The sequence below is a fragment of the Capricornis sumatraensis genome, chromosome 1 (assembly GCF_032405125.1).
Source record: "Capricornis sumatraensis isolate serow.1 chromosome 1, serow.2, whole genome shotgun sequence".
NCBI lineage: Eukaryota > Metazoa > Chordata > Mammalia > Artiodactyla > Bovidae > Capricornis > Capricornis sumatraensis.
In genome coordinates, this window is record NC_091069.1 from 91,389,898 (window position 1) to 91,406,988 (window position 17,091).

Below are 17,091 nucleotides of genomic sequence, written 5' to 3' on the forward strand. Positions count from 1 at the left end.
TGGAAAATTCCATGGGCATAGGAGCCTGAAAGACTACAGCCTATGGGGCTGCAAAGAGTTGGACTCCACTGAATGACTGAGCACATCTACCAGAATTATAATGCACTCATTTAAAATTAATTCTTTCTTTGTTGTTATTTAGTCCCTAAGTCATGCCTGACTCTTTGCAACCCCATGGACTGTAGACCATCAGGCTCCTCTGTCCATGGGATTTCCCACCCAAGAATACTGGAGTGGGTGCCATTTCCTTCTCCAGAGGATATTCCCAGCCCAGGGATCAAACTTGCTTGGAAGGCAGATTCTTTACCAGTGAGCCACCTGGGAAGCCCCAATTCTCTCTTACTACACTATAACATTCTTGTCATTTTCTAAGTAAAAAAACAACAAGGATAATAATAAATATAAGTGGATTTAAGAGGAAATAATCTTTGAAAGAAATCTCAAAAAAGTTTCCTTTGCTTGTCTGGGCTCAGAGTGAAGAAGAATATCAATACGTTTCAAATTTTATTGAAAGCCACCTGGAAAAATGGCAGAACAAAATTTAATGGTACTTCTCCCTCCTTTTCAATTCAATTCAAGTTGGGTTGAGGAATCCTTTCTCTGAACCTTCTACTCAGCCTGAGAACTTTACTTTGAAGAATTTGGTCAGTGTAGTATGATGGTATATTCAGGATGAAATTTACTGCTGATCTGCCCCAAAGTTCTAATTTTATGAAAGAAGAGTAGACTGCAATGAACATGAATATTTTGTTGGTACTTGCCAACTTCTTATATATGTGAATAAGCATTTTCTTACTTAACAAGCAACAAGATCAAGAACAAAAAAATTACTCCATTTTATTTGAATGAAAATGAAATGAAATCCATGTGAGCTTAAATCTAAACCAGAATGGACTATCTGTGCAGCAAAATAAAACAAGCACATGTTTCACACTTAAGGGATAAATTCCACTGTTTCATTTTAGTTATAAAAACATTTTAATGCACATATAGTTCAATGAAAGAGCTCAAGAAACCAACCAAGTACATAATGGTTTTATAATAGCAATGGCAGCCCACTCCAGTATTTTTGCCTGGAGAATCCCAGGGATAGAGGAGCCTAGTGGCCTGCCCGTCTATAGGGTCGCACAGAGTCGGACACGACTGAAGCGACTTAGCAGCAGCAGCAGCAGCAGACTTCCCAAGTAGCTCAGTGCTAAAGAATCTGCCTGTAATGCAGGAGAAAGGTTCAATCCCTGGTTAGGAAGATGCCCTGGAGAAGGAAATGGGAACCACTCCATTACTCCTGCCTTGGAAATCCCACAGACAGAAAGGCTGGCAGGCTACAGGCCATGGGGTGGCAAACAGTTGGGCACAACTTAGAAACAACAGCAACAATAGACCTATATTGGAGCTTGATTATATTACTCCATAAGAAAAAATTTTAAAGCCTTGTATAAAATTATGTCCTAGGTAATATTTTCATTCATATCATTTTGGTTTACAATTTTAGTAGCTTTACTATTTGAGGCAAGAGTACTGGAGTGGGTTGCCATTTCCTTCTCGAGGGAATATTCCCCACCCAGGGATTGAACCTGGGTCTCGCACATCGCAGGCAGGTGCTTTACTGTCTGAGCCATCAGGGAAGCTCTTACTGTTTGATACTATTAGTTAATTTTCATATTGCACATAATATTAATTAAAAGAAATTAAATCTCCTGAACCTACCTTTAGAAAAATTAAATTTCATGTTGGCAAACCAGCTGTTGCTGTTCAATCACTCAGCTGTATCCAACTCTTTGTGACCCCAGAGAAAGACTGTACCCAAGTACTGCATTTCAGACTCTCTTTGTTGACTATGAGGGCTACTCCATTTCTTCTAAGGGATTCTTGCCCATAGTAGTAGACATAATGGTCATCTGAATTAAACTCACCCATTCCAGTCCATTTTAGTTCACTGATTCCTAAAATGTCAATATTCATGCTTACCATCTCCTGTTTGACCAATTCATTCATGAACCTAACACTCTGGGTTCCTATGCAATACTGTTCTTTATAGCATCAGACTTTACTTTCACCACCAAACACATCCAAAACTGGGCGTTGCTTCTGCTTTGGCTCAGACTCTTTATTCCCTCTAGAGCCATTTCTCCACTCTTCTCCAGTAGCATACTGGGCACCTACTAACCTGGGGGGCTCATCTTCCAGTGTCATATCAGCCTTTTCATACTGCTCATGGGGTTCTCAAGGCAAAAATGCCGACGTGGTTTGCCATTCATTCCCTTCTCCACTGTACCACGTTTCCGTTAGATAAATCAATTAGCTAACAGAAATGTATTTCACTTGCTTTATGCATCTTTTATCTCCTACTCTGGAATAATCATAGCTCCACAGGAAGTAAGGTCTGATGTGCCCGTCACCCTGTTTTTCCCCCAATGGCACCATTACATCACTATCAAAACCAGGACACTGACACCGAAGCAGTCAATACAATTTATTCAGATTTTACCAGTTTAAAGCGCACTTATTTGTGTTTCTATATGTATTTGTTGTTGCTGTTTAGTTGATAAGTCACATCCAACTTTTTTGCAAGTCAGACTTTCACCACCAGGCTCCTTTGTCCATGGGATTTCCCAGGCAAGAATCTAGAGTGGGTTGCCATTTTCTTTTCCAGGGGATATTCCCGACCCAGGGATCAAACCCACGTCACTAGCACTGGCAGGCAGAGTCTTTACCACTGAGCCACCAGGGAAGCCCTGTACGTGCGTACAGTTCTATGCAATTTTACCGCATTTTAGATTTGTCTGCTGCTGCTGCTAAGTCACTTCAGTCGTGTCCGACTCTGTGCGACCCCATAGATGGCAGCCCACCAGGCTCCCCCATCCCTGGGATTCTCCAGGCAAGAACGCCGGAGTGGGTTGCCATTTCCTGCTCCAATGCATGAAAGTGAAAAGTGAAAGGGAAGTCACTCAGTCGTGTCTGACTCTTTGCGACCCCACAGACTGCAGCCTACCAGGCGCCTCCGTCCATGAGTTTCCAGGCAAGAGTACTGGAGTGGGGTGCCATCGCCTTCTCCGTAGATTTGTCTAGTACCTTACAAATTTAAAACTTATGAAAATAAACATGAATTTTTTTAAAAGGTAAATCTTGCATAACTACCTTTTTTCCCTCCCCAAGAAAGGTTGAGTCATTTTCAAACAGGAAAGGAAAGCTAATTCTTGCACCCATTATATATCATATACTGTGTTTCATGAGCATACTGTATAAAGGATATTTGTGATAATACCTACATGGATATAATGTTTTTAAAAATAGGAAAGTAGGAAATTTTTTAAAAGGTAAAACTAAAGATTCCTCTATCAACACCACTAAATTGTATTAGAGATGATATCTTTTCTGGAGAGGGGGAATATCAGACAAAGTAGGCTAAATAGTTACCTTAACAGATTAACAGAAAATTGCTGTTTACTCAAAAAGAGCATATTAATACAAAAATTACTGCATCATATGTCTGCAAATTACTGATCACAATCATGTCCTAAGAGCTGTATTGTTTTTATATAGGAGGGTCTTAGTCTGTTTAGGCTGCTATAACGAAATACCATAGACTGTGGCTTGTAAACAACAGAAATTTGTTTCTCACAATCCTGGAGGTTGGAAGGCTAAACAAGGTGTCAGCATGTTCAGTAAGGGCTCTCTTCTAGCTGGCTGACTTCTCCTTGTGCATCCACATGGCAGAAGTGGGTAGGGAGCTCTAGAATCTTTTTTACAAGAGCACAAATCTCATTCATGAGAGCTCCATCCTCATGATCTCAGTACCTCCCAAAGGCTCCACTTCCTAACTTCATCACTGGGCATTAGAATTTAAACATATGAATTTGGGGGGACACAACTATTCAGACCATAATGGGGTAGAAACGTTGAGGAGGTTGAGCTCAAAAGGCAATATACTGAGCCCAGTTCTCTTCTGTAGACTTTAATCAACTGTCAGTTTAACATGTCAGCTTCACACTGTAGCTATTTCAAAAGCATCTAAAACTCAATATTCCAAAAGTGAATTCTGGATAATGTCTTCCTCTAGCTTCTTATTTCAGTGAATAGTACCACTATCCTATCCAGCATTGTAAACCAGAAAGAAGTCTAATTATCCTTGACAGTTTCCTTCATTCACATGCTTCCTGCACCATTCAACCACCACTAAATTCTATCACTTTTATCTCTAAATATTTTTTGAACCTGCCCACTTTTCTCCATTTCTACCACCAGCACCAATCTAGTGCAAACGATCATCTCCTGCCTGCATGACTATAATGGTCTGCTAACTGCTTTCCCTAATTATTCTTCTTTCAATCCATTCTCACTACAGTCAGGACGACCTTTCTTGAATGCAAATCTTTCACTCTCTAAAATCCTTTGGTGGCCTCCCATTGCTTTTTCAGCTAAATCTAATAATCTCCACATGCCCTATCCACTTCTTCAGAACAATTTTCTGTCTCCCGCCCCACCGTGACCCTATGTTCCAGGCATATTAAGCCGCTCAGTTTTCTGAATGAACGAAGATCCCTTTAACCTTAGGGACTCTGTATCTGGTTGTTTCCTCCAACTTCAGATAATTAAATGCAACCCATTCTTCAATTCTATGGTATACTTATTTAGTAAATTTTCCATGATTTCCCTGACTAGATAACATTCCTTTCATAGTCCCCTTGGCTTTTCCTCCACAGCACTTATTGTTTATAATAATATATTTGTGTGATTATTTGGTTAATGTCTCTAAGTTCTCTGATGGGAGAAGCTAAGTGTGTTTCTTGTCCTTTTGTTTTGAACACGTTAACTCCAATACCTGTTACAGAGCCTGGTCCATAGTAAGCAGCCAACAAATGTGTGCAGGTTGGATGAATTAATTAATGGGAGGGCACATAGCAGCACAGATCTTGAAAGAAAGTAATAAGAATGTTGAAGTTGCAAGCTCAGTTTCAAAACTGAAAGTTAAAGGAAAGAAGACTTTTGTCATTCTGCAGTGTATTTTGGTAACACTGTAACCTGCAATAACATGAAAAATAAACCATGTATCTAATGAACTGGAATGTATTAAATTTTCAATAGAAGCTATATTAAGAAAAGACATTAGGGCTTTCCTGGTGGCTCAGTGGTAAAGAATCTGCCTGCCAAAGCAGGAAATGGGTTTGATCTCTGGTCCAAGAAGATCCCACGTGCTGTGGAGCAACTCAGCCCATGTGTCACAACTACTGAGCCCACTTGCTGCAACTACTGAAGCTTGTGCGCCCTTGAGCCCACGCCCCACCAAGAGAAGCCACTGCGACAAGAAGCCCATGCACCATAACCAGAAAGTAGCCCCTGCTCACTGCAACTAAAGCCCCTGCAGCAACAAAAACCCAGCACAGGCACGAAAAAAAAATTTTTAAGGAAGAGACATTAGAGGGTTTTAATAAAGCAGATATACAAAATTATATTTGCACTCTGTAAACACATCCTTGAAGCAGGAAATGGCAACTTATTCCAGTATTCTTGTCTGGGAAATTCCATGAACAGAGGAGTCTGGCAGGCTACAGTCCATGGGGTCGAACAGAGTCAGACATGACTTAGCGACTAAACAACAACAATAAACATAATTTTAGCTAGACTATGGAGGACTGATTTAAGGGGGGAGAGGTTGAGGAGGAAGTATTGTCAGTAAAGAACAGAGAAGAGAAACGGAAAGGACTTGAACTAAGGCAATGGAGCTATTCTGCAATAACTGGATGATCAACGGACTATGAGAAGGTGAAAGAGAGACTGGAGACAAGTTTCTGGACTTTGGCAAGAGGAACTGTATCACAAACATTAACTCATTTTCTCTTTAGTACTTGCCTCATTTTCAACATTGGTTAGGTAATCCACCGATAAATATTTATGGCTTACTTATTTCTATAAGCCCTGAGAGTGATATAAAGAAGTAAGATACTTCGAAGAGTTTAAAACCCAATTGATCATATATCCAAACAATGGACTACTATTCAGCCAGAAAAGGAATGAGTTACACATACTGTAACATGAACAAAGATTGAAAGGATTAAGCTGAGTGAAAAAAAAAAAGACACAAAGGTCACATATTGTATTATTCTATTTACATGAAATATCAACAATAGGCAAATCTCTAGAGTCAGAAAGTACATTAGGAGAAAAAAAAAGAAAGTAGATTAGTGGTTACCAGGGACTGGAACACAGGGAGGGAAAGGAGTAACTGAAAATGAGTACAGGGTTTCTTTTTAGAGAGTTGAAAATGATACAAAATCCTACTAGTACTGTAAAACACACTCTTCCCTAGGTAAAAGACAAGGCCTACTGCCAACAGATCATAGGTGCCAGAGGAGTAAAGAGGCCTAAGTTATCAAAGAGGGGGTCAGGAGGGCTATGTGGAAGCAGACCCTGAATCTGGCATGAGGTAAGTGGATGAGCAGAGAAGGAATAAGAAATCATTCCAAAGATGGGAGAAAATATTTCCAGGGCTTAATCTCCAAAACATACAAACAGCTCACACAACTCAACAACAAAAAAACAAACAACCCAACTGAAAAATGGGCAGAAGACCTTAATTGACATTTCTCCAAAGAAGACATGCAGATGGCCAGCAGGCACATGAAAAGATGCTCAACATCACTAATTATTAGAGAAATACAAATCAGAAATACAATGACATACCACCTCACGCTGGTCAGAATGGCCATCATTAAAAGTCCACAAATAACAAATGCTGGGGAGGGTGTGGAGATAAGGTTACCCTCCTATACTGCTTGTAGGAATGTAACCTGGTGCAGCTACTATGTGAAGCTTCCTCAGAAAACTAAAAACAGAATTACTCTATGATCCAGCAGTCTCATTCCTGGGCACATATCGGACAAAACTATAATTGAAGAAGATTCACACACCCGTATGTTCATGGCAGCACTACTCACAATAGCCAAAACACGGTAACGACCGAAACGTCCGTCAGCAGAGGCGTGGATCAAGAAGTGGTATGCATATAAGATGGAATACTGCACAACCATAAAAAAGCCCGCAGTAATGCCATCTGCAGCAACATGGGTGCAACTAGAGATTATCATACTAAATGACGTCAGTCAGAAAGAGAAAGACAAACACCATACATTATCACTCACATGTGGAATCTGAAACATGGCACAAATGAAGCTATCTACAAAACAGAAACTGACTCACTGACAGAGAGAAGAGGCTTTCAGTTGCCAAGAAGGCAGCAGTGAGAGAGGCAAGGACAGGGAGTTTGGGATCAGCATATATAAACTATTATATATAGGATGGATCAGCAACAAGGTCCTATATATAGCACAGGGAACTATATTCAGTCTTCTGTGCTAAACCATCATGGAAAAGAATACTTAAAAAAGAATGTCCACATGTGTCTGAGTCACTGTGCTGTGCAGGAGAGACTGGCAGAGCACCGTAAACCAAATCACACTTCAGTAAAAACTAAAATTAAAAAGCTATCATTCCAAGGAAAACAAAGGGCAGAGACAAAGGCATGGACAACCAAGGCTAACGAAAGGCCCAGTTTTAAAGACTCTGGGAATTACCTTTCCCGTTTGGGAAACACTGTTGAGGATCCACCTGTAGATGATAGGAAACAAGTACAGATCCAGCAAAGTAGTAAGGACTACTGGATGCTGAGGAAGTAGGAAGAACAGAGATAGTTTAGCTGTGAAAGCAATGAAAAGCAGGAGTAGTCGAGTTAATTAAGAATTCTGTCAATTAGGAGGGGACCTGTGGAGTCATGACAGAGACGGAAGAAACAAGAGTAGAAATACAAATTTTAAAAAATGCTACAGAGAAAAACAAAGAGCAAGAAAAGCTCCAAAATAAGCAATAAGATATGGGAATAAAAGCATACAGAGGCTTATCCTAGAAAAAGAAGAAACTTTTCCTTTAAGATTTGGAAGAAAGATGGATGTTTTGATATAAATACAAAGATATTTAGGGGTAGCAAAACATGAGGGCAGAAAAATGGTTACTGGTGGGTTAGACCATCCCTCTTGCTAAGCTGTCTCGTTCATCCCCTTTCCAATCACGTGCTGGACTTCTGTCCAATTTGTGTTGGCTTCAGTTCTAGTAGCACAACAGCCTTATCGTAATCAAAAAGTATAATGTAGTCATCAAACATTTATTAAATTCCTGCTATGAACCAGGTGCTGTGCTAGGCAGTGGGTATGATACTGGTAGACAGTAAAACACAGCTTCTAACTCCAAGGAGCTCAAGCTATAAATCAGCGTTGTTTCAGGTCTGTGAAGATCGGGAGGTATAAAATACACAGACTCTTGCGCTCAGTCATGTCTGACTCTTTGCGGCCCAATGGGCTGTAGCCTGTCAGACTTCTCTGTCCATGGAATTTTCCAGGCAAGTATCCTGGAGTGGGCTGCCATTTCCTACTCCAGGGCATTGTCTCAGCCCAGGGATCAAACCCTTGGCATCTCCTTCATTGGCAGGCAGATTTTTTTTTACCACTGAGCCACCTGGGAAGCAATATACAGGGCCTGCCTCAGCCAATTACTGCCTTTGCAATAATCACAAGGCTGTGATCAATGAAGAGGTTAAAATTGAAAGGAAAAAACAAAAAACAAAAAAAAGCCCAGGCTTAAATTGAAGAAAGCAGGGAAGACCACTAGGCCAATCAAAGTGAAAGTGAAGTCGCTCAGTCATGTCCAACTCTTTGCGACCCCATGGACTGTAGCCTACCAGGCTTCTCCATCCATGGGATTTTCCAGGCAAGGGTACTGGAGTGGGGTGCTATTTCCGCCAATCAGGTATGACCTAAATCAAATCCCTTATGATTATACAGTGGTGATTAATAGATTCAAGGGATGAGATTTGAGAGACAGTGTCTGAAGAACTATGGACAGAGGTGCGTTACACTGTACAGGAGGCAGTGACCAAAACCATCCCAAAGAAAAACAAATCCAAGAAGGCAAAGTGGTTGTCTGAGGAGGCTTTACACACAGCTGAGGAAAGAAGAGAAGCAAAAAGCAAGGGACAAATGGAAAGATATACCCAACTGAATGCAGAGTTCCAGAGAACAGCAAGGAGAGATAAAAAGGCCTCCTTAAATGAACAATGCAAAGAAATAGAGGAAAACAACAGAATAGGAAAGACTACAGATCTCTTCAAGAAAACTGGATACACCAAGGAAACATTTCATGCAGGGATGAGCATGATAAAGGACAGAAACGGTAACGACCTAACAGAAGCAGAAGAGATTAAAAAGAAGTGACAAGAACACACAGAAAAATTATACAAAAAGGTCTTTTTGCAATTTTTTAAGGAATCTCCACACTGTTCTCCATAGTGGCTGTACTAGTTTGCATTCCCACCAACAGTGTAGGAGGGTTCCCTTTTCTCCACACCCTCTCCAGCATTTACTGCTTGCAGATTTTTGGATCGCAGCCATTCTGACTGGTGTGAAGTGGTACCTCATTGTGGTTTTGATTTGCATTTCTCTGATAATGAGTGATGTTGAGCATCTTTTCATGTGTTTGTTAGCCATCCGTATGTCTTCTTTGGAGAAATGTCTATTTAGTTCTTTGGCCCATTTTTTGATTGGGTCGTTTATTTTTCTGGAATTGAGCTGCATAAGTTGCTTGTATATTTTTGAGATTAGTTGTTTGTCAGTTGCTTCATTTGCTATTATTTTCTCCCATTCAGAAGGCTGTCTTTTCACCTTGCGTATATTTTCCTTTGTTGTGCAGAAGCTTTTAATTTTAATTAGATCCCATTTGTTTATTTTTGCTTTTATTTCCAGAATTCTGGGAGGTGGATCATAGAGGATCCTGCTGTGATTTATGTCTGAGAGTGTTTTGCCTATGTTCTCCTCTAGGAGTTTTATAGTTTCTGGTCTTACATTTAGATCTTTAATCCATTTTGAGTTTATTTTTGTGTGCGGTGTTAGAAAGTGATCTAGTTTCATTCTTTTACAAGTGGTTGACCAGTTTTCCCAGAACCACTTGCAAAAATTGCAAATAGAACTACCTTATGACCCAGCAATCCCACTGCTGGGCATACACACTGAGGAAACCAGAATTGAAAGAGACACATGTACCCCAATGTTCATCGCAGCACTGTTTATAATAGCCAGGACATGGAAACAACCTAGATGTCCATCAGCAGATGAATGGATAAGAAAGCTTTGGTACATGTACACAATGGAGTATTACTCAGCCGTTAAAAAGAATTCATTTGAATCAGTTCTGATGAGATGGATGAAACTGGAGCCGATTCTACAGAGTGAAGTAAGCCAGAAAGAAAAACACCAATACAGTATACTAACACATATATATGGAATTTAGAAAGATAGCAATGACGACCCTGTATGCAAGACAGGAAAAAAGACACAGCGGTGTATAACGGACTTTTGGACTCAGAGGGAGAGGGAGAGGGTGGGATGATTTGGGAGAATGGCATTCTATCATGTATACTATCATGTAAGAATTGAATCGCCAGTCTATGTCTGATGCAGGATACAGCATGCTTGGGGCTGGTGCATGGGAATGACCCACAGAGATGTTATGGGGAGGGAGGTGGGAGGGGGGTTCATGTTTGGGAACACATGTAAGAATTAAAGATTTTAAAATTTAAAAAAAAAAAAAAAAAAAAGGTCTTAATGACCCAGATAATACGATGGTGTGGTCACTCACTTAGAGCCTGATATCCAGGAGTCAGAAGTCAAGTGGCCCTTAGGTAGCATTACTACAAACAAGGCTAGTGGAAGGGACAGAATTCCAGCTAAGCTATTTAAAAATCCTAAAAGATGACACTGTTAAAGTGCCGCACTCAATATGCCAGTAAATTTGGAAAATTCAGCAATGGCACAGGACTGGAAAAGGTCAGTTTTCATTCCAATCCCAAAGAAGGGCACTGTCAAATAATGCACAAACTACCAGATAATTGTGCTCATTTCGCATGCTAGTAAGGTTATACTCCAAATCGTTCAAGCTAGGCTTCAGCAGTACATGAACTGAGAACTTCCAGATGTACAAGCTGAATTTAGAAAAGCCAAAGGAACCAGAGATCAAACTGCCAACATCCTCTGGATCATACAAAAAGCAAGGGAATTCCAGAAAAACATCTACTTCTGCTTCATTAACTACGATAAAGCCTTTGTGTGGATCACAACAAACTGGAAAATTCTTAAGAGATGGGAATACCAGACCATCTTATCTGCCTCCTGAGAAACCTGTATACAAGTCAAGAAGCAACAGTTAGAATTGGACATGGAACAACAAACTGGTTCAAGATTGGGAAAGGAGTATGTCAAGGCTATATACTGTCACCTTGCCTATTTAACTTATATGTAGAGTGCATCATTTGAAACGCCAGGTTGGATGAATCACAAGCCTGGATCAAGACTGCTGGGAGAAATACCAATAAGCTCAGATATGCACATGACACCATCTTACTGGCAGAAAGGGAAGAGGAATTAAAGACCCGCGATCAAAGTGAAAGAGGAGAGGGAAAAGGCTGGATTAAAATTCAACATTCAAAAAAACCAAGATCATGGCATCTGGTCCCATCACTTCATGGCTAATAGATGGGGAAAAAACAGAAACAGTGAGAGACTTTATTTTCTTGGGCTCCACAATCACTGTGGATGGTGAATGTAACCATGAAATTAAAAGACACTTGCTCTGTGGAGAAAAGCTATGACAAACTTAGCATATTAAAAAGCAGAGACATCACTTTGCTGACAAAGGTCTATATAATCAAAGCTATGGTTTCTCCAGAAGTCATGTACGGATGTGAGAGATGGATCATAAAGAAGGCTGAGTGCCAAAGAACTGATGCTTTTGAACTGTGGTGTTGGAGAAGACTCTTTAAAGTCCCTTAGACAGCAGGGAGATCAAACCAGTCAAGCCTGAAGGAAATCAACCCCGAATTTTCACTTGAAGGACTGATGCTGAAGCTGAAGCTTCAATACTTTGGCCACCGGACACAAAGAGCCTACTCACTGAAAAAGACCCTGAGGCTGGGAAAGACTGAGGGCAGGAGGAGAAGGGGGCAACAGAGGATAAGATGGTTGGATGGCATCACCAACTCAATGGACATGAATCTGAGCAAACTACAGGGGATAGTGAAAGACAGGGAAGCCTGGTGTGCTGCAGCAAGGTCTCAAAGAGTCAGACACGATTTGGTGACTGAACAACAACATCACAGCTTTTAAAGAATGTTCTTCCCTCTTTTCAACCTGAAGAACTTTTCCTTTAAACTGTACCTCATCTTTCGCTGAAGACCTCCTGATCCCTTCCTGCACCTAACCACTTCTACCTTTCAACCTCCTTTTTATAGTATTTATTATATATGATGAATTTTTGAAAATCCCTTTCTTATTAAGCCATTTTTTTGGTGTTAGGGGCTTCTTCATATGCAGTCCCTCGCATACAGACATACTCCCTTCATTGTACATAAAAAAACATTACTTATCTTTCAAAATTTGGCAAAATATTACCTCTCTTAAATTGCCCCTGATCTTTCAGCTATAAAAAATGTCTTCCTCTCCTGACTGATCTTTCATAATATTCTAAATCAGAGCTTCTCAAGCTTTAATGTGCTACATGAATCACTGAAGGATGATCTTCTCAAAATGTATATTACAATTAAGCAGATTATTCTGCATTACTAGCGCCCAGCAATGCCAATGTTGCTGATCTGTGGAAATGTAACAAGCAAAGAATCATTGATTTGTGTGATAAAAAATAAAGTCAAAGGGTTGCTTTAAAGACTTCTATATAATATTTTACAGTATAACAGTATCATTGTTGCTGTTCAGTCGCTAAGCACTTCTGACTCTTTTGTGACCCTATGGACCTGCCAGGCTCCTCTACATTCTTGCATTTATACACACGCATTTCATTACTGCTTTTGGATGTAGGTTTACACCACAGACTTGAATATTCAGTCTGGATTTCATTATTCACTTATTTATTCATTTACTGGCCATACATAGCCTATGCTCTTATAACTTGTACTTATGGACCCTGCTTTTATACACATTACCTTAAGCAGTTTTCACAATATTCTTATAAGTGTGCTTTTCATTTTACTTAATGTAAGTTTACAGGAGCTATGTAATTTGGCCAATATCACAGAGCTACTGTCAGAGTCAGAACTTTAACTGAAGTCTTCCGGTTCTAAATCCAGTAAGTTCTTAGCTATACCATCCAGATGTGCTAAGTTTTGTAGACAAAAATGTCAATGTCATATGAGACAAAAGAAAGCAGAAATCATTTATTCCTTCAACCAACAATTATGTTGTGATGTTTATATTCTGGGTTCTGTGCTAAGTACTGGATACAGAAAAGATTAGGGAAGTTTCTGAGTAACAGCTAAGCAAAGTTTCACCAAGGAAGGAATATTTGGTTTCATCCTGGTATAAGGAAGAGAAACCTCATTCTAAGCATGAGGACCAGGATACACACATATATGGATACAAACATCAAAGCACATTTTAGAACAAAGAACATGTACAGTTAGTAACAATAAGTATTAAGAGACCTGAGCAGAATCTAGGACAGTATACATGAAAACATCTATAAGCTGTAAACATTCGTGTTTAGACAAAAAACATAAAAACAGAAAAGCAAGAATTTACATGGCATGCTTAGGAACCAGAGAAAAGACTTGGCGTCACAGCGTGAATGTTTATGTTAGAGAACAACAGAAAATAATTGTGGGGCCAGCTGATAATGAAATGCAAAGCAGCAACAACACCGCTAACAAGTACTGAGCATTTCACTCTGCCAGATGTACTAACTGCTTTGCATCTGCAAAATGTTTGAGCACTTGGCTACCATCATTCTCATTTCAAGTATATGAAAGCTGAGGTTAAGAGAGATAGTAATTTGCCCAATATCACATGGACAGTAATTGGTAACGACACAACGGAAATCCAGGATTATATACTTTATATACAATATCCACCTTACAAAAATATGTGAAAGCTGCATCATGATTTAGTGTAAAGAAATCTGAGGAGACAGACTAGCTCTCAATTCCAGATCCTTCATGTGGAGGTTATTGAACTTTTCTAAGCCTCAGGTTCACTAAAACTCAGGCGTTTGCTTATAGTCTGCATATTCCAACTGTATAAGATTATACACATGAGAATTTTATACACATATCTATCTTTGCCTATGTTTCCCTAGATATACAGGGAGTCTATACAATCTCGGAGGATATGTGGACAAGTTTGAATAAACCTTATGGATTTTACTTATTCCAGGTTTCTTGGTTTTATGTATGGAGTCAATGGATTAGTTTGCTATATTATTATCAGATTTCTTCAGTGTATTTAAGAAAGGCAATTTCTGGGGGAAGAAAGGATATGAAAACTATAAACACAGATACATGAGTTTGAACAAGCAGGCTGTGATACTAAATGACATAGTTTTTTCCTTAAAGTCTGGCAAATTAAGGTCACTTATTTCTCCCCAAACACTAGGCTACCAAATGTAGATGTAACAAATTAAACTATTTTGGGTGGCCATATTTCACCAAATTTCGGTATTACATTTAAATGTATCAGCTATGTTCTCTATGACAAAATTTTTGTTTTACATTTTAAATTATAGCCAAAATTACAGTACTTAAAAAAAAATAACACTCATAAAACAAAAACGAGGAAAGCAAAACAGAAAAAGGAAAAGCAAGTTGTATTAATTAAATATTACAAAACTAGTCTTCTCAGGAAACACACTATGTCCTTCTCGAAGATGAAGTTTCTACAATTAAGAAAATTTTATTTTTTTCATATTGAACAGGTAAGTCTCGTCACTGGAAAATTACTGGTTAACAAAGTCTAACGAAAGGAGCAGAGAAAGATTTCTGTTACAAAGAGTTTGGTAAAGTACACAGAAAAGGAGGAAAACAAATTCTCCCCTACTGTAGAAAAATCTCTCTAGCTTCCTCAAAACAGTATCTGGCGAAAATCTACAGAACCTACTGGGAACACTAGGCTGGATTACAAGAAGTTTCAAACACATCTGGGTTTACTTCTCTGAACATTGTCAAATACCATGAAATAGGAGGAAATCTACGGACGTAGGCAAAATACTAGATTCCATAAAACCCACGAACTCCTCGAGGGAGGTGAGTACTTGCAACGCCTCATCTACGCAAAAGTTATGTACTGATGAACAACAGAGCAACACAGCCCTCCTTCCTCATTCTCGTTCTCTGACAGCGGTCCCGGCCAATCTAACCATCCGTTTCTGAGTCACAGCAAGTCATTTTAGAAACAAAATTTTGGGGTCCCGTGGGTGCACTCGAGGTGGGGGAGTCCGCCAAATAAACCTGACACCAGATGGTGTGGGGAAAGCCAGAAGCCGACCGAGTCACTTGGAAAGCTCCCCACGCCCCACCCTCGGCCACTCGGCCCTCTCGGAAGGCCCGGCAAACGCACAGGCTCGAGTCACCCGTAGGTCAGCTTCCTGTCCGTACCCACCAGGCCACAGTCACCTCGGCATCAGAAAGACCCTGTCGTGTCCGCCCGGCGTCCCCCGGGGTGACGGGCCCTTCGGGGGCCCAGTCTCACCTTCCGCGTCTGCTGAGGAGACAAAGGTGAAGTCCCCGTTAGTGGGGGTATACGCCGGGGGCGGGCCCGGCGGCTGCATCTCGTGGCCCCTTCGAGCCCGCGGCGGAGGAGGAGGCTGCGGCTGGGCCCAGGCCCCAAGGCCGCCGCGCCGCCGACCCGCACCCGCGCCCTACGGTGGGACCCGCGAACCGGGAGATGCAGGCTGGGAGCAAGGCCGGAGACGAACGCAGCTAGCCACGAAGCTATCCCCAAAGGTCCCCACCGAAGTGTCCTCGGCGGCGACCGCCCAGGAACCACGACGCCGGCGCCCTGACAGGACCATAACAGTGACAGCGCCGATGTGATTGGCTCTTTGTAATCTGCTCTTCCATTGGCTCCAGGAGAAAGGTTCTGATTGGCTCTCCCTCTTGTTGATTGCGGAAGTTTACCCGGGACAGGAAGTTCATCTGTAATTCATGGAAAACTGGCGTCTCACTTTTTTCATTTGTTTCCGTCAAGTCTCCTGCCTTTCGGCTTTTCTTTATATTCTCTACTTCTGTTAAATGGGCGGAGTAAAAATTTTGAGAATTGGGAGTGTTTTTACAGATCAGCCCTGGAATATCCCTAGATTCCCTTTCCTTTAGATATTAATTTTATCTCCCTCTCTTTTTTATTAACGTTTTAATTTTGTATTGGGGTATAGCCAATTAACAGTGTTGTGGTAGTTTCAGGCGAACAACAAAGGGATTCAGCCATACACATACATGTATCCATTCTCCCCCAGTATCTTGACTTAAATTGTATATGGTCCTTAAGACTTAACTTTTCTCATCTGTGAAATGAAGGGCTGGATTGGATACTTAAAAAAAAAAAAAAGTTGTAAATTTCCACTCAAACATTAGGGCTCTGGTCTACCACATTCCTCAGTGAGTGAGGCAATTGAAGCCTGGAAAGGTAAGGAAGGAGACAATCACAAGAGCACCTAAATCTTCTGAATTCTAGTCCAGTGCTGTTTTCACAAGGTCTTGTCTGCTGACAAACTTGTTCAGTTGCTAAGTCATGCCCAACTCTTAAAACCCCATCAATTGCAGCATGGCCAGGCGCCCCTGTTCTTCACTATCTCCCAGTGTTTGCTCAAATTCATGTCCATTGAGTCCATGATGCTGTCTAACCATCTCATTCTCTGCCACCCCTTTCACTTTTTGCCTTCAATCTTTCCCAGCATCAGGGTCTTTTCCAATGAGTCCACTTTTCCCATCAGGTGGCTAGGTATTGGAGCTTAAGCATCAGTCCTTCCAATGAATAGTCAGGGTTGACTTCTTTTAGGCATGACTGGTTTGATCTTGCTGTCCAAGGGACACTCAAGAGTTCTGCAGCACCACAGTTCAAAAGCATCAATTCTTTGGTGCTCAGCCTTCTTTATGATCCAACTCTCACATCTGTACATGACTTCTGGAAAAAACATAGCTTTGACTGTATAGACCTTTGTCAGCAAAGTGATGTCTCTGCTTTTTAATATACTGTCTAGGTTTGTCATAAC

At 40.7% G+C, this 17,091-nt stretch overlaps 1 protein-coding gene across 3 annotated transcripts in view; it reads right to left on the reverse strand.

Annotated features, from left to right (window-relative positions):
- YIPF4 (Yip1 domain family member 4) overlaps positions 1-15,714 on the reverse strand; it is a 40,192-nt gene extending 24,478 nt beyond the window's left edge. For all 3 annotated transcript variants that reach the window (XM_068981376.1, XM_068981360.1, XM_068981367.1), the window contains exon 1: positions 15,573-15,714. In XM_068981376.1, coding sequence (XP_068837477.1) covers positions 15,573-15,651 — 79 coding nt within the window. In that variant the 5' untranslated portion in view covers positions 15,652-15,714. The remainder of the gene's footprint in view (positions 1-15,572) is intronic.
- Between the last annotated feature and the right edge of the window lie 1,377 nt (positions 15,715-17,091).